We start from the raw sequence: 18,899 nt of genomic DNA, 5'->3' as shown, positions 1-18,899 counted from the left end.
ACGGTGTAAACCTTAAGTTCAAATTAAGTTCATAGACACGCTGCCGCTGGCATTTGTCATGCCTACGACGAATACGATATTCGTGAGATACAAGTTTGATGAGAAGACGCAGGGTATAAACGAGACTTTTGATCACTTTGTAACGTAGTTAAAATTGCTGGTAAAGGACTGTGCTTATGCAAACGAAGATGAGATGGTCAGGGGCAGAATAGTGTTTGGCACAAACTGAGCAAAAGTGCGAGTGAAACTTTTAAATGCCGGGTATGAGCTAACATTAAATAAAGCCGTGGACATTGCAAGATCGCACGAGATAGCACAAGCACAGCTGAGAACCTTCGATGCATGTACTCAGAGTGGCTCACATGAACTGACTTTGCAGGACTGGGAAAGGTAAACCCGTGCTTGCAGTGTGTGATGTCTCAGATAAAGAGGAAGACGAGCTGGTTATTGATGCAGTAAGCAAGGATCAACCCTCTGAATCTGAACAAGCCTTCGTAGACATATCAATAGGAAAGCAAGGTGTAAAGCTTAAGTTTAAATTAAGTTCATCGACACGCTGCCGCTAAATATTCGCAGGCAAATCCACAACTTAATACTGGGAATGCCTGTTAAACATCTTAGATTCACAAGTACCGATTTAAGTAGTGAGCACTTTGATGAGTGAAACCTGTTATCTTAACAATGGTTGACAGAATATAACTTGAACACAACACATCCTCCAAATACGAACCTGATTGAAAGAAATAATGATAATCAAATCCTTGATGACGGCAACACTCAATAACAGTCACAAAACCAATTACATTGACAATCATGTTACGTTATTTTTAAAATGTTTCTTTTTCATAACTTCTTTAACACACTACTTCTCCACTGCGAAGCGCGGGTATTTTGCTAGTTAAATATATAAACTACAGACAAGCAGAGCTGACAGTATGCACGTAAAACAATCTGAGCTTCCATACTACACAGAAATTATTTAACTTGAAATATTTCTGCTAAAAAAAATCCTCATTGCTTCAGAATTTGCAGGTGAACAGATGAAAAGGGGAAAAAGGGTTTTATACACAAGATCTGATTGCCGGTATTCAGTGTAACTCCACACCTTGGTCTACCATGATGGTCTATACTGGGAGGACAAAAGCAGAAATTTTAGTCATTTGAGCTGACTTAAAAGGAAAGGATGGAAGAGCACAGAAACATTTTACCTCAGTGCTGAATTTTAGATTTCCTAATGTAAGAACCAGGATTTCACTGAGCTGTGCAGTTTATCCAATTTGAATTGCAGTGTAAGAAGTGTTTCTTTTTAAATGCCATCTTCCTTGCACAGACTCACTCACGGGGGAATTGCTTTCTATTGCTCTGCCATAAACTACCTTTCAGTTTGTATCTGCTACAGCAATTGAACTAGATTTAAAACATTTCTGAGTCGGCCTGTTGGTTTGTTGAATGTCATTTGTTTACAATTTAATCATTGGAGAAAATACCTAAAATGGCTTTAAAAACCTGTTACATACTTGTACAAGATTTCATCTCTGTCTAGTGTTTTTTTTTTTTTGCGCATGATGTACGTTAAAGAGTCAATAATTGCCTCCCTGGCAAAGTCTTAATATGTAACTCTGTCTGAAGTAAAGCTAGCATGTGCAATTAACAGACTAGGTGATCAAATTTATTTAGCGTATATATTTAAGCATCAGTTTTCTTCACTTCAAACAAGTGATAAAGGTAGAACCTGGCAAGCGTATTTAGCCAACTAACCAACTGCAGTACTCCATCCAAAATAAAATGGCTCTAACTTTTATCTCCATGCTACTCACTAGCATGAATTTCTCGAGTCATTCAGCTTTTAAGCCTCTTAAGGAACAGTTGTTGAATGGCTTAGGGTAAGTTCGTTACTTATGGTATGGATGTCTTGTCCTGAGCTATAATTACATAGCATTTCCTATATAGGGGCTCTTGCATAGAAATAGTGTTGCCATGGAACACCATTTGTGTTTTATGATGTGAATATTTAACCATTTTGACTGTTCAACTAGTAAAACACTCCCACGTATAGAAAACTTTTGGATGAGAGTTAAGAGACCTTCTTCTGGAGAATATAGTATTTTAGCATATTGGCATGCAGTTTTGAAGTGAAGGATCGTGGTTTATTAACAATTAGTTAATTAATAAAATGCAGTTAGGTTAATTTTTGCTGTTGGTAACATTGAAAAATCACAGCAGCCCTAATGTGTATTTTCATATATGTATTCTATGATAATTTGTTAATGTCCAAAGTGTCCTGGAGTTTAATGAAATATACTAACATATACAGGTATAACATATTTGTCTTTCAGTGTGGCAGTAAACCAACTATGTTTTTTTAAAGGCACAGTTTCTAACAGTCTTTATTTTTTTTTATCAATTTTGTTTTAGAAAAAAGCAGAGGAGGCTCATAAAATATTTGAAGGTCTTGGTCCAAAGGTTGAGTTGGTAAGAATGACTTTTATTTTTTGCTTTATGTTCTGTTTTTATATGTTTTTAGAATATTGTTGTTTTTAATAATCAGTCTTTTAATGCAGTATATGTTGAAATATTTAATTTTGTATTAACAGATGAAGCAGCTTATTTCATTTATTATATAAATAAGCCAAATAGCTGTTTGGCTTAACTTTTTTTTTCTCCTGCAAATATTGTTAGCACTAACAGTACTCTGTTTCCTCACAAGTCTCACAGACCATTCATTATGTGTGATTCTGGATGTGTGCAAGGTTTCTCCCATGACTCTGAGTTGTATACACCAGTTAGAAAATGGGTAGATGCTCAGAAGGGCGTCTGTATGTATGCACATCACACTCTGAGATTGAATACGAAATCTTTTTTTCTTCATTGAGAACTATGTGCAGCAACGTTAAAAAGTGATTAATTGTACCATCATTTCATCCCCCATTAGAAACATAAAGTGATTAATGATGCCATTGTTTCACCTCCCATTAGAAACACTACAAGTTAAATGATTACATTACATTTTATAGGTCACATCACTCGGTACTTTTGATATTGATAGAACGGGTACATTTTTTTTTTTTAATTATGGTAACAACTAGGTACCAAAGTATCAGTTCTTTTGACATCTCCTCTAAGTACATATGACAGTACTGACCCTATAAACCTGTAAAATCATCCTCTTTAGATCATTTTCATGTAGTTTTCTTCTGCTATGTTGTGGATGAACTACAAAACACAATCATAAAAGTAATTGCTTCTCCAGAGGCAAATGTCCCTTTCAGAAATTTAAAAATTTCACTTTAAATTGGAGTTTTGTTTTAATGGTAGATTTAACTTTGAATAGGTATTATTGTTGGAGAGACTGTATTTAAATGAGCTGCCCCTATTTGGAGAGTGCAGTTAAAATGAAAGCATTTTTGAGAGGTTATGATTAAATGCTTATTAATTAATACTGGTTGTTGTGGAGGGGGGTATGTGTCTGATTATATATATATATATATATATATATATATATATATATATATATATATATATATATATATAGAGAGAGAGAGAATCTAAAGTCAGTATAACATTATTTGATGAAGTCAATGTATTCAAATAATGTGTGTAAAACTGGAAGTTAACATTATTAAGAGATGCCTTGGGTTTTGTTTGTTGTTTTTTTTTTTTTTTTTGGATTAAGCACTGGAAGAGAAGCAGATATCTGCTCAAAACTAGGTTAAACACAAGGAGCAAATTAAGTTGCAAAAAAACTGTTTTTGAAATTAGGTGATCCTAAAAGTGGGGTTCCTTGCAGTGATCAAAGATGAGGCTGCTCAATGACATTTAATGCATCAAATGACATTTAATGTTGAAAAGGTATTTTTTCACAGGAAGTAATGTTATGTATTAGTACAGAATAGTTTTGGGGTGGGATCGGGGAGTCCCAGAAGTATACTATGTGAAAAACTAAGGGTTTGTAGTGCAGTCATTACTGTCAACAGCCAGACAGTTCACAAAGGTGGCTAGAAAGACTAATAGAATATTGGGTTAAATAATGCACATTGTGTCAAGTACAGTAAATTTAAAGGGGGTGTATGTCTAAGTTGTAAAACACATTTGTAAACAATCTTCTGAAATATTTTATTCAGCATTATTGAAAGTTTAAAGCATCCTCTTGAATACTATGTGTGCAGTACTCACCATGCTACAAAAATACATTGTCAGCATTGGAGAAAGACAAGATAAGAGCTGCTAGACTGCTTCCAGCATTTGGGTTATGACGAATGATAGAATGAGATAAATCTTTTCAGTTTTTGCAAACCAAGATTAAGGCACATCATGATAGAATTACATTTATGGAAGTAGTATGTCAGATGGGGCGGCATGGTGGCGCAGTAGTAGCGCTGCTGCCTCGCAGTTAGGAGACCCGGGTTAGCTTCCCGGGTCCTCCCTGCGTGGAGTTTGCATGTTCTCCCCGTGTCTGCATGGGTTTCCTCCGGGCACTCCGGTTTCCTCCCGCAATCCAAAGACATGCAGGTTAGGTAGATTGGCGATTCTAAATTGGCCCTAGTGTGTGCTTGGTGTGTGGGTGTGTTTGTGTGTGTCCTGCGGTGGGTTGGCACCCTGCCCAGGATTTGTTCCTGCCTTGTGCCCTGTGTTGGCTGGGATTGGCTCCAGCAGACCCCCGTGACCCTGTATTCGGATTCAGCGGGTTAGAAAATGGATGGATGGATGGTATGTCAGATGCCAACTCTTACTTTAAAATGAGTTCTTCGGCAAGAACACAGGTACTTTTGGAGACTGGTTAAGAGTAAAATTTTATATTAATGTTGGAAAGTATTTCTTCATAGAGAATGTTAACTTAGTGAAGTTAGTAAGCACTGTAGTAGATAATAATATTTTGGAGTCCTTCAACTGTTGAGTGGGCAACGTTTTCCTTTTTTATGTCTTTTCCTTTACAATTTCACATGTTGGATTCGGCCGAAAGGGCCGTGATTATCAAAACTTTTATTCCTCGATAGGGCATAGGTAGATTAAGTCGTTTTTACTAGCTTGATTCTTTGAATCACCATGGTGGGTGTGTTTCAAGTTTGTTACAATATTTTACAAGGATATCAAGAAAGTTAAAATGTGTAACAGCTTTATATGAAGTGTGAAGATTAAAGCTCAACAATTATATTGAATAAGTTTTAAAATGTGCAGTTTTTTACATGACATTATGAATTCATGTCTACATATTGCATATAAATGATTTTTATCCAGTTTTGAAAGAGAAAAAACAGGTTTGTATAATGCCTCCTGTGGCAATTTAGATCTCTAAACATGCATAATCTAGCTCTCCTGCAATATGTAAAAATATTAGTATACCCTTTTGACCTAAATGTACTCGAATTTCTCTCTTATTAATTGTATTTTTAAATGCATTATCTGAATGATGATATTCTGTCAACAGTGCAGAAATCTCAACTTCAAGTTATATTTTACCTTTGTGGTCAACATTAATTTGTCTGCATACTTAAGAGAATCCCTTTTTATATATATTTTTTTAAATACTGTGTCATTGCATGTCATTTTATAAAAAGTAACTTAAGTACAAAACATTTTTTAGGTTGTGTTTAGCAATTCAGGGTTGTGTACTATAATTGTATGTTATAGTCAGTTACACTATGATTGCATTTGAATTGTATGATGTAAGGCTTAATATGAAATGAGAGGTTTTCGGTGGTGGCGGAACTCTTGTGAATCTGAATTTTATTACATCTCTAATGACAATGTTAATACTTTATCACTTTTCTTGTACTTTGTATAGTCTGTGAAACAATATTAGTTTGTAATTATTTTGTAATTGTGTTATACATCTTTATGTCTTCTCCTTTTCAGCCTCTTTATAATCAGCCATCAGATACAAAGGTGTATCATGACAATATCAAAACGTAAGTAGTTAACTGTTTCCTAGAGGGGACTGTTGTGATTAATAAATAAGCATCGCTAGAGCATATTTTCTTAATCATTTTTGTAGATATGATGGCATATTTCATATACTGTGTCCTTTATTTCTTTAACAGTTAATTTCAGATGAGATTAAAAATGTGTCAAAGTGTATTGAAGGCGAGATGTATACTATCAATATAAAATATTTACTTTGGTTTTGTGTTCATGGCTTGTACATACTTATCTGTTCCTTTCCAATTATTTCAGTTAAATCTCCTGCTCTGTGTAAACCATTTTTATCCTTCACATTCTCCTTTTATCCACTACATTAATTTCAAATGATAAATTTATAAATGAAAAAGAATACTTGCAGTATAGACCTTTTACAAGGGTGGTTGTTTACCTTTACTGAGAGCAATTTTAAAATGATGAATTAATGAAAGTAATTGTAAATTTAATAATTGAAATATGTTAGTGGAGTTAACCAATATACCATAAATAGAAATTGTACCTTGTGACCTTATCATCCTTTTCTTCTTTTTTTAATTATAGGTATTGTTTGTTTTGGTGTTCTTTTTCTTTACATTTTTTTCCCCTTCTGTAGGAATCAAGTGATGCGAAAAAAGTTAATCCTGTTTTTTAAGAGGAGAAATCATGCAAGAAAACAAAGGGTACATAAACTAAACAGTAACCAATCTTTTTCCATTTACAGTATACAGTGTAGTAATATTTGATATTTTTATCTCTGAATGATGGATGGTAGACACTGCCAAATTAATCATTATTTATTAAAAATACTGTTTGGGGATAACATTTTCTTTTAGTGTGGGCTTTGATTATGCAAGTTTGTTTGCTATTAGCAAGTCGCAGCTGGAATCTTTTCTGATAGCATACCAAGAGTATGCAGTGCAAGATTATGTTAATGAGTGTAGCTGTTAGTTTTTTGAAATAAAAAATCAGTATGTCCTTTCTGGATTGTACATTCGCATTTGGCAGCGCATACTGAATACACATCTGATAACCGTCTGAATGTAAGTTTTAAGTTGCATACACATACCCTAACAAAGCAAGAGTGGTTTGTTTATATATTTCGCTCAAGCAAAGCATAGAATATGCATCAGATTTGAGTAAAAATAATAAAATGCAAATCAACAAAATTTTAAGTCATCTTTGTTTGTTAATTTATAGAATGAATAGTATTAGTATCAACATCTCACTGGCACATTCTCATTAAACTTAAGAAAATTACATGCATAGACAGAGCTTACTGACAGACAAAAAAAAAAAAAAAATCTTTTTCCCCTTTCTCTTCGAGGATCTGCTGTAGGTTAGAGTCACTATCAGAGACTTATCAGTATGGAAAAAGGAATGTGAATTATTATTCTCGGTATCCTCTGATGTTAGTGTTTTATTCTTTTTAAACAGCAATCTTTGGATCTTTGTACTGACATATAACTATCTCCTGAAACCTCACATTACCTAAAGTACTCATGAGTCTAGCCAAGATTATTCTATCTTGTACAGTTCAAAACTGTACAACTCTTAAATAAATAACTTTAAAACTCATAACTGATCTTAACTATAAAAATGTAGTATTTATGAGTTGTTTAGACTTGATTAAATATTGGGAGTTCAAATAATATTGTTTTCCAGATTCACCCATCAACTTAAAATTATGTGCATATTTTAATGATTACTGCTTTTTTTTCCCCATGATAGGAGCAGAAGATCTGCCAACGATATGATCAGTTAATGGAAGCATGGGAAAAGAAAGTAGAGAGAATAGAAAATAATCCCAGGAGGAAGGCCAAAGAAAGCAGAACCAGGGAATATTATGAGAGGCAGTTTCCTGAAATTCGAAAACAAAGGGAGCAACAGGAACGATTTCAGAGGTAAGTAATGTGGAGTGTTGCACAGATTTTTAAATAAAAGTTATATTTGCCTCACTGTTTTGAGGTTTTTATTTCTTTGTTTCTTCTATACAACTCTCTTTTTTATGCATTTTGTTTTATTGTTTTGTTCCCAATAATTCTTAGTGTCACCCTCAGGAAAAGCACATGCAAAGAAACTGTTACCGCTAATCTTCAGAACTCTGCATTTACATTTCTGACCCAGTCATTACCTGTATAGAATATATAACTGGTGTTAATGTTTGTGTTTGTTTTCTATGGGTTCTTAAATTTCCTCCCACATCTTCAAAATACATATATATTGTGTTAACTTGTACCTCAAAATTGGCTTAGTGCAGTTAATTGTGTGTGTCTAAGTGTAGCATTTTTCTAGACCTAATTTCTTCCTACATTGTTCCTAGTGTTGGTAGGTTCAGATTTGGCTCCCTGTGTTCAACTACTGACACACATTTGTTCAGGAAATGGACAAATAGGTTTATCAATAAATAAGGCCTAACTGGTTGAATTTTCATTATATGCCATTAAGAGGACTTCATTTCTTCACAAGACTTCAGGGCTCACCTTTTCTAACATTAACACTGTTTGCAAGACTTAAGTTTTTTCCTTTTAGTAATTTGATGTTGGAAACTGATCGTGTTCCTAATTTCCCAATGATTGTGTCAAAAAATAAAAATATCAAATTGGTAGTAACTACATTTTATCCATCTCTGACAATCTTTTCTACTAGATTCAAGAATGAATTGCAAGAATGGTGAATCTTTTGTAAAAACTTGCACTATATGTGGACATCAAAAAGTTACATTTTAAAGACTAGGGGGCTTCGCCCCTGCTCGCTTCGTTTGTCAACCCCTGTATTTGGTTAATCGAATATACAATTTTAATTTTTTTTTCTTTGGAATTGTTTCAATTTCATTATTTGCGCTTTTACTTTAAAGCTTCATTAAAAACAATATTTTTTGGAGACGCATTGTGACAACGCAACGTATAACTGCCCGTGAGTGAATATTGTTTGTTTCTCTAATAAATAATCCAAATTTTTCTAATGTTTGTCCCAGTGATTTATTTATTGTCATAGCAAAAGCTGTTCTCACAGTAAACTGTAAACATTTTAATACGAATGGCATATCATGATCTCCTTTGGTGTGTAATGTTATTCGCAGAATATATACATTACCTTTCTTTTTGCCTGTTAAAATTTGCATCGCTTCTCCGTGATCATAAATATACACCTGACAGAATTGTGTATTCTTTGAAACTTTGAAATTCTTTAACTGTTGCGGGACCATAGATTCTCATAGCGTATGGTCTATTATTGTGTAAATCCACGTTTTGTGCATAAGAATGATGCAAATGCGAAAAGACTTTGTTGTCTACTCTTTGCCTTTTATTTCTGACCTCGATTTGACGTGCTCTTTTTCAATTACACCTGGTTCTGATGATTAATCACCTTTTGTTTTGCGGTAATGCAATCTTTTCTATCTTTGATACTGTAGCGACTGACATGATAAAGTGTCACAAAAGTTTTACTTGACCAATTGCTGACTTCGTAACCCCAAACACAACTTTCTAGCACCCTCTCCAATCCCTCATCCCCCTTGTTTCGCTCCCCTTACCGCATCAATCAATACCCCACTATCAGTCTTCCGTGCTGTACTCCGCCCTCCCTCAATAGGACCGAACAGCCACTTAAAACCAAAAAGGCCACAACCTGGCTGGGATGCTGCAATACTTTCGAATTTTACTGGTTTCATAATCTCTTATCTGCCTTTTTTTCTCTCCAGTTCCTCTGGGTGTCTATTTTCTGTATTGTCCTTATACGCTTTATATGTGTTGAGAGCACAGGATCTGTATGCACTATGTGCATTTACACAACTGACTGTTTTTTGATGGATGTGCTCTTATATAATATCTGTTGTAAGTAGGGCGTGTCTTGCAAGAATCTTATGTTCCACATCCCCGCGAGACGGCCCTGGGACAGTCTCTTGGCACCAAGTCTCATGTTTATGGTCCCCGCAAGACGCTCCATGGCAAGTCTCTTTTGTCTGGCGGGTCTTTTAAATGTCTTTCGAGAACTTCCGAGAAGATCACGTATTGTCGCCTTGTTTTTGCTTTCCAGGATTTCTTTTTATAATAGAGAGACTTTGATCTTTGGCAATGTATGTAGTAGTCTACTAATACAAACTACTTTGCTTGTTTATTAACAGAAAGTTTTAAATATGTTCAGTTCAGTGATCTGTGGAACAACAACAAATTGAATTAATGGCAAATAAAGCAAATTTTTAAGCGATTTTGTTTTTACAAATTAGACATAATAATTGTAGAAAGTTTGAAACTTTGCTTATTAACAGAAATTATTAAACGTGTTAAGTTCTTGGAAGCAATCTGTGGAACAACAAGTGTTTAGCATTACATTTTTCCTCGAACAAACAGGTAAAAGCTGTGCGTATCTTGGCCCAAAAAATTAGATTTTTTATTTATTTTGTAAAACGTTCACTAAAAGTATGCCGCCAGAAATGTAAAAAGTATAATAATGATTCAAATTCTTAGCAAGCGTCAATTTCAGAATCACTTTTGATTTCACTGTCCTTTTCAATTGCACTGCCTGAAGACAGATTCACTTTTTCATCACTGCTGATGAGAGGCAACTCAACATCACTGCTTGCATCACTGTCAAGAGCAACACTTGGCTTGCTGAAAAATGTTTTAACGAGACTCCATTACTACTAGGCACGTCTACAGGTGAGAGAAGAAGACATGCCTATATCATTGCCTGGGTAAAGCTTGGTTCTACCACTTTTAGCACTGTTTTTACAGCCTAAGTGACACTTCGGTCTAACGCTAATGGACATAATAAATACAGAAAGTTTGAAAATATGTTCAAGTATGTCCATTTCACAAGCTATAAATACAATATACTCACTTAAAACAGACATTGATTACTTTTTTTATTCAATTACAACAACCCTATATCAGTACTAACGTTAACTCCTATTTTACACAATATTACACGTTTAATTTAATCATGGTCTTACCATCAAATTCTTGTAAACAGAATTTCTAATAAACTTGTATATTATTGAAAATATGTAATATTGATACTTTTAATGTTTTATCCATGCTTAAATTAAAAGGTTGATATCGGAAGCATCAATACTTTAGTATCAATTTCCCCATCCCTACTTAGGGGTACTTCAGCTCCTCGATTAAGGGAAGTCTTTAATTGTCTTTAATTCCTCACCTGGAATTTATAAAAAGTTGCATGGATTTGAGTGCCAAAAACAACAGGAAAATGTGCATGGCAAAAAAAAGAGATTTATGAAACCTGGCGTACACACATGTCTACATAATTTTCCATTTATAGACCACAGTCACCTTCTAAATACGCATACGCCAGCATGCCTCAAGTGCCGCCCTGAAACATCTATATAAGGAGTTTGTCTCTCTCCCCCATACATATACAATAATAATTCGGCAGATCATAATTGGCTGGTAGAGCAACCTATTCCTCCTGATGCAATGAGTCCCCACCACCTGCTTTCAAGAGCATCTGGCTGTGCTCCGTAATTGAGAGCACAAGTTTATGTACAGCATTATAGTGCCTCTCCTCTGTGCTGTGGGGATCTGGGTAAGGTGTAAGGCACTGTTGTTTTAAGTGTGTAGCCAAAGTCACCTGGCACATGTAAAGATATGATTGCTGTTACATAGTACTGGCCATATGAAAAACTAAGGGTCCAGTCAATTACCTTGCCGCCAAGCCATTCATCACGTACAGCACCACCATTTCTGCCAAAGCTACTTTACTTCAGAATAAGTGAATCATGGTTTGACCTAGACCAACTGTGACACAATGTTTGCCAGTCACATCTTGAATGACTTTTGCATTAATGGAATAATAAAGTACTTCTTTTTCACTAGGTGTCCTTATTGCAATACAAGGGCAGTAATGTGCTCTGATTACACTAGGAGAACCAGACTCTGCAGAAAATTGCCTTTTACGATAAATGGCTTCCAGCACAGCAGGCATGATAGTGGGAGGCTTGGCAGAGATAATCCTGACCTATCAGCCAGTTCCCTGAGAAGTGACAAGTAGCTAATATAAATTGACCAAAAAATGTCTTCAGTACAAACACATAGTATTGGCCCCGTTAAAAGGGTACTAAGAAAGTGTACATATCACATCGCTTTTGAGGTATAATATAGTTGTCATATCACACACATTATCAGTGTTGTAAATCATTATATGCGGAAGGTATCATTTAGCTGGTTTGGCTGCATTTCTGTACTTAATTGAATGTATCGTCATTTCTCCAAAATGTTGCCATAAATATATGCGTTTTTCCCCATCACGTTTTCTTTTATAAATCCCTTTGTTTGAGTGGGAAGTTACCTATGCACTTATCATGCCTTTTTTTATGTGCGCAAGCTTTATCAATGAGGTTTCTGGAGAGAGCAATCCACTTTTTTCCAAGAGAGAGTCATCATCTCAGACGTAAAGGTGCTGATCCTCATCCCAGCCTCTTCACACTCAGCAGCGAATCACTCAAGTGCTTGCCAAAGGTCACAGTCTGTTGAAGCAAAGAGGACAACATCTTCTGCATAAACCATTAAAGCTAACCCTAGCCTCCCAGATTGGACACCCTCACATCTTTAGGTGTGCCTTGATATCCAGTCATTGAAAACCACAAACAGGATTGTAGTGACAAGACACAACCTTGAGAGAGCCCAACACCCAAAGTGAAATCTTTTTCCTATACCATAATACCTTAACTAATGAATCCCCCAAGAACAAAGCTCCTTTATTGTAAAGTCAGAATAAAACATGCTGTGATTTATGTACGCATCTGTTAGAGTGCTGTGGTAGTTTTTGTGCATCCTCTCTATATAAAATAGCCATTGTGTATTAATATTGTTATTTTAAAATTATTAAAAAGCAAAAAATATAATTTGCCTAGTAGGTCATACAAAGGTAAAGCACAGAAAACCAGAAAAAAGATGTTATGTAGCAGAACCATTGAGTTTAGCAGCCAACCATGAAAGGAGATGATGTTGAATTGTGTTAAAGGGGAAATCAATAGAGAGCCCCTGTCTGCAAGTAAGAAGGCATTTCTTTTCTGCTATAAACCATTGACCTGGATGCGTGGCCACTGGCACATTTTCTTTTAATGATCCTGGCTAGATCAGCTCATGGAGCTGAAAGTGAGTACAGATGGTTTTGCCTCCCAAGATCATCAGCTGACAATGTAAATATAGAGGAAATGGATGAAGCAGATGGGAGCATGTGGAGCTGCAAAAAAGCAGCCGCCGAGGAAGGAGATAGCACTTTTGGCCGTGGACTAAACATTATCTCTACTTTCTCTAAAACAACTCTTTGCTGTTATCTAAGATTAAACATATTACTGTATATCTTCATTTGCATTCCTCTAACACACTTTCTATGAACAACTAACACCTCACCACCTACAGAGTATCCTTCACAACACTAAATCTTTCACACATGTACTTCAACAACCCCAAGCAACATACAGGTTGCATGTTCACCTAAAAACTTTATCACAATTCATGCTTCATTCACAGTCATGGGCTCAGACACAATCCATTCCTCAACAGCTAAGTTTCTTAAATGCCTGCCTTACCACCTCTTGTGGCACCTTGTCAGATGCTTTTTACGGATACACAAATGCTTAATGAATCTCCTTTTCCATTGCCTTATGCTTTCACTGCATTTGCCAGACAGAAAAGATCTCACCTGTTTTTTCCCTCCAAGGCATAAAAATAAACTGCATTCCTCTGAATTTAACCTGAACCCTGAATATTTTTCTAGCACTCCTAAACAAACTTCATTACCTGCTCCAAAGGTTTGATCACTTGATTTTTTCCACACTCCTGTTAATCACCCTTTCTTTTGTACACTGGAATGCACTCTCTTTCCCAAGGTACTCTCCCTTCACAAACAATCTTGAAGCACAGGTCTGTCTGTGCACCATTCATCTCTAGGACCATCTTTCAGCCACCTTCAGCATTTCTCACAACAGTCCATCTGAGCTTGATGGTTTGCTTATTTTCATTTTCTGCATTTTTTTAACCTTTTTTTCAGAATCTTATAGTAGGTTGTAGTGTTATTACAATAAACATCATTATCCTATTCGTTCTTGTAATTGGGTAGTTACTCAGTTTACTTATTCCAGGTAACCATAATCCTACTACTATTCCTGTTATGATGTCAGGACATAAAGCAGCAGAGAAAAGGATGAGCTTTTCTTTAAATTCATGAAGTTTTTGACAAGGTGCTTAATGCAGTTCCATGTTAAGTTAATTCAAGTGATGGATCATAACAAAAATAAAGTGGTTGTCTCATAATGCATGATGCTGTACTCACACCTTCTGGGACAGACAGGCATCCAGTGAAGTCTGGAAGTTTTAAATTACATATGTGAGTTAGGAGAATTATAAACCCAAGAGTCACAAAGGAGGAAGAAATTATGGTCACAGATAATCGTATGACTCGCAAGGTTTTTTTTTTTGTAGGGTTGGTCAGAGGGGCACAGGGCTTTCAGCAACAATAGCAAGGAGTGAACATGAAATTTCAGAAATAATTGATGGGCTTTCTGAGCAGGAGGTAAGTTGATAACTTGTATCTTAATATACAGTATATCAAACCTAAAAAAAATGTTTAATCATTTTATTTCTTTTCCTGTTCATTTACTTACAGAATATGTGTGATAAAAAGGAACAAGTGCAAATAATTAAATAACTGCTAAGTGCATACTATTCCTATGATTAAGTAATAAAATTGAGATAAAATAGTACCTTTTTTTTTCCTGTGTAACCCAAATGAGTTTTGTCCATTTAAGATATAAATATATTCTAACTGATGAGGTTGCAAATGCTGCAGCCAGTATGCTACATAATGAAGTTTGGTTGAATGATAAAGCAGTCATTACATTAAAGGACAAGTGTGGTATTTTTTGAGTCAAGATGATTTGCTCACAATCATGGTATATATCAATTTGCCACATGGGCTTGTGTTCTGAAGTAAAGCGTTTTTTATAAGTTAAAAAAATATATTGAATGTTTTTGTATTTTAAAGTGCCTTTCAAGAGGCATGGGACTAAGCATGAAAACAAAAGCCTGAAAATTTCCCAAATGTGTCCATTTTAGAAGCTAGAGGGAAATTGAATATTGGTCCACATCTTCAGGGTACACACATAATACAAAGCAGTGTATCCATGTCATTTTAGAAAAGAAAAAAACATTTTGTGTGATTCAGCTATTTTTATCTTTTAGTCTTGTTCTATGACAACTTTTCACTCATATTGTGTGGTAGTATATACTTGTATACTTTCCACCTTGAAAAATTAATTCCAACACTGTTCATGACATTATTGAATATTGAATTCCTAGTTGTAAATTGCTGTCTCTGTTCTGTAGACGACAAAACAATCACTAAAAAATGTAATCCAGTCACTCACAGTCTTTCACTATGTGATGAAAATCATGGACAAGTCTGAAAAACAGTCAGCATTTCAGTTATGGGCAGCTGCAAGCATCTGCATCAAGGAAGGACAGCAGCAGCAGTGGCATACAGTAATGCTGTAATGATTATTAAAAATAATTTTAAGTTAATTTAAAATTGCTGCAAATCACTATTCAAAACTTCTTCATATTATGGACTTAAGTTAATGTTTACTAAGAAGAAACATTGAAACTTAATTGTTTTTGCTCATTTAAAATGTTATTGTATTGTACTGTCCTCAGCAGGAGAGACTCGGCATGTGTTAGATAATTCAATAATTGGTTTATCATGCTTGAGTTTATTTCATCATGGCTTAACTCTGTCCCATAATATACCCTTTCAATTTCCTCAAAATATTTTTGTAATCGTGTGTATACACAGCATGCTGCAGAAATTTCTTAATGTGAAGAGTTGATCGGCACTTTGAACAATAGTATTGACAAGCAGATGGCCTTGACTTCTTCAGAAAGCTAAGGCTTTGATAAAAAAAATGCACTATAGTGTAATACATTCAAATTTGTACAAAGTACAGTGGAATACTGAGGCGCATACTTGACCATCACATACCATAGTACCACTCTGCATGAATCTTGCTCCATAGGATATGTGAAACATAGCACGTAACCTGATGAAAACTAGGTAAAACCATATATAAAATCACTAGGTATGAAATTACAATGTTTTCCACACACATGTAGTAATTAGCATGCAGGATGCACCACATTCTATAAGGAGAAAGGAGTAAATGGAATAAAGTATGTAGGGAAAACTGCAGGTGAAGAGCACAAAGCTGGAAAACTCATGGACATGGCAGACTCAACAGTGTATGAAATTTTGACAATAAATAGTCTGTTTTCTTTGCTTGATATTGAAACAAGTCCAGGTTTGAACTGTGGCTATAGACAGAAAGACCAATGCATAATGGAACTTAACTGCATATGAGGCACCATTTAGGAGAAAGAAGAATCCTATAATTAGAGCATTCATCTCCTGTAAGTGTCGGTCTGTGATTGTGTGTCTGCCAGCAGTGCATATAAAAATGTGGTTTGAGGATGAATGTGCCTCTGCTGCTGATTTTAAATCATTTGCAGTCACAATGATTTGATGTAATACATAACTAGAATCCCTAAAGTCTCCAAAAATGTTCTTAATGCTGGGTTACCTTCAATTCCCTTGCACCTCCTCATCAGTATCTTTGTTTTGCAAATCTGTCAATCACCACTGGCAGTAGGCAGCCTGCTCACTCATCCTCCACCGAGGCAGCTGAAGTCAGACAAAATTCTCACAGATGACGTCTCTTTATTTGGGAGTTAGGTGTTTGGAATATTAAATAGTAAATAATGTATTGTTATTTCGAATACACACATTTCATGTGTGTTCAGATGCCTACAACAATCTTTTTAAGTGTAGGATGACAGGAAATGCAAGGCAAGAAGTGTTGAATACATAACTAAAACAAATGTTTTTCATGTTGTTGTAACAAATGTTGACGTGAAGCGTGTAATATGTGAAGACTGAAGTCCAAATGTCAAACACTTTCACAAAAGGTGTAACAAAAGTGTGCTTTTATTCAAGAAAATAACTGAGAAAAGAAATTGCATGTTGCTGTCAATGTCTAAAAACCGAAGCCCAAATATCAATTGACTCAAAGTAAGCATGTCAGCTTGGGTAGTGCAGAGGCAAGAACTGCTGCCTCATAATCAAGAGGTTGCGGATTCAAGTCAGGGTCCTCCCTGTATTTACTATTTTGAGTAGTGAGCTGCTATTGTTATTACTATTATATAATAAAAACATACATTTGATTTGAGTCTAACACTCAATGATTTCATGGCTTTCTGACATCTTTGCTGCAGTATCAAATACTCTGCACACTTTTGAGCAGAGCATTATTTGTTAAAAGCCATAGAATAACCTTTTCATTGAACAAATATAACTAGAGAGACAAATGGAAGGAAATATGTAGCATGAAGTTGCGATGAGGTTTATGAAAATTGTTGATTACAATAGAGTGATGCACCTGTGGTAAATATAAAAACTGCACATGTGAGGGCATAGCACACAGGAAACTTTTTATTACCTCTAATCTTTTATAAGATGTAGTACTTCCAGTTTACTTTTGTTGTCGCATGCCTCAAATGTGAAAGGCCCATTTTCTTGAATCAAAATCTTCGCTACTTCATAGTAAACATAGCCAAAAAGTTTTAAAGGAATTCTCCACCCAAACATGTTTATTTATATTTATATATTTATAAATATATATATATATATATATAATGTGTGTAACTTTCACCAGGCCGTTTGAAGTGACAACTTTTTCATCTCATATTTTTCATGCAGAATGACAACACAGTATGTGATATACACTCACCTAAAGGATTATTAGGAACACCATACTAATACGGTGTTTGACCCCCTTTCACCTTCAGAACTGCCTTAATTCTACGTGGCATTGATTCAACAAGGTGCTGAAAGCATTCTTTAGAAATGTTGGCCCATATTGATAGGATAGCATCTTACACTTGATGGAGATTTGTGGGATGCACATCCAGGGCACGAAGCTCCCGTTCCACCACATCCCAAAGATGCTCTATTGGGTTGAGATCTGGTGACTGTGGGGGCCATTTTAGTACAGTGAACTCATTGTCATGTTCAAGAAACCAATTTGAAATTATTCGAGCTTTGTGACATGGTGCATTATCCTGCTGGAAGTAGCCATCAGAGGATGGGTACATGGTGGTCATGAAGGGATGGACATGGTCAGAAACAATGCTCAGGTAGCCCGTGGCATTTAAAGGATGCCCAATTGGCACTAAGGGGCCTAAAGTGTGCCAAGAAAACATCCCCCACACCACCACCACCAGCCTGCACAGTGGTAACAAGGCATGATGGATCCATGTTCTCATTCCGTTTACGCCAAATTCTGACTCTACCATTTGAATGTCTCAACAGAAATCGAGACTCATCAGACCAGGCAACATTTTTACAGTTTTCAACTGTCCAATTTTGGTGAGCTCGTGCAAATTGTAGCCTCTTTTTCCTATTTGTAGTGGAGATGAGTGGTACCCGGTGGGGTCTTCTGCTGTTGTAGCCCATCCGCCTCAAGGTTGTGCGTGTTGTGGCTTCACAAATGCTTTGCTGCATACCTCGGTTGTAACGAGTGGTTATTTCAGTCAAAGTTGCTCTTCTATCAGCTTGAATCAGTCGGCCCATTCTCCTCTGACCTCTAGCATCAACAAGGCATTTTCGCCCACAGGACTGCCGCATACTGGATGTTTTTCCCTTTTCACACCATTCTTTGTAAACCCCAGAAATTGTTGTGCGTGAAAATCCCAGTAACTGAGCAGATTGTGAAATACTCAGACTGGCCCGTCTGGCACCAACAACCATGCCATGCTCAAAATTGCTTAAATCACCTTTTTTCCCATTCTGACATTCAGTTTAGAGTTCAGGAGATTGTCTTGACGAGGACCACACCCCTAAATGCATTGAAGCAACTGCCATGTGATTGGTTGATTAGATAATTGCATTAATTAGAAATTGAACAGGTGTTCCTAATCCTTTAAGTGAGTGTA

The 18,899-nt window shown here is 35.8% G+C and overlaps 1 protein-coding gene across 8 annotated transcripts in view; it reads left to right on the top strand.

The window, feature by feature from the left end:
* ncor1 (nuclear receptor corepressor 1) overlaps window positions 1-18,899 on the top strand; it is a 201,191-nt gene that overhangs the window by 49,083 nt on the left and 133,209 nt on the right. For all 8 annotated transcript variants that reach the window (XM_039757063.1, XM_039757058.1, XM_039757064.1 and 5 more), the window contains exons 7-11: window positions 2,416-2,472; window positions 5,854-5,906; window positions 6,509-6,575; window positions 7,624-7,796; window positions 14,340-14,430. In XM_039757063.1, the coding sequence (XP_039612997.1) occupies window positions 2,416-2,472; window positions 5,854-5,906; window positions 6,509-6,575; window positions 7,624-7,796; window positions 14,340-14,430 (441 nt within the window). The remainder of the gene's footprint in view (window positions 1-2,415; window positions 2,473-5,853; window positions 5,907-6,508; window positions 6,576-7,623; window positions 7,797-14,339; window positions 14,431-18,899) is intronic.

Source organism: Polypterus senegalus, chromosome 6 (genome assembly GCF_016835505.1).
Source record: "Polypterus senegalus isolate Bchr_013 chromosome 6, ASM1683550v1, whole genome shotgun sequence".
In the NCBI taxonomy this organism is placed as follows: domain Eukaryota; kingdom Metazoa; phylum Chordata; class Cladistia; order Polypteriformes; family Polypteridae; genus Polypterus; species Polypterus senegalus.
This window is presented reverse-complemented; position numbering and strand designations above follow the sequence as displayed.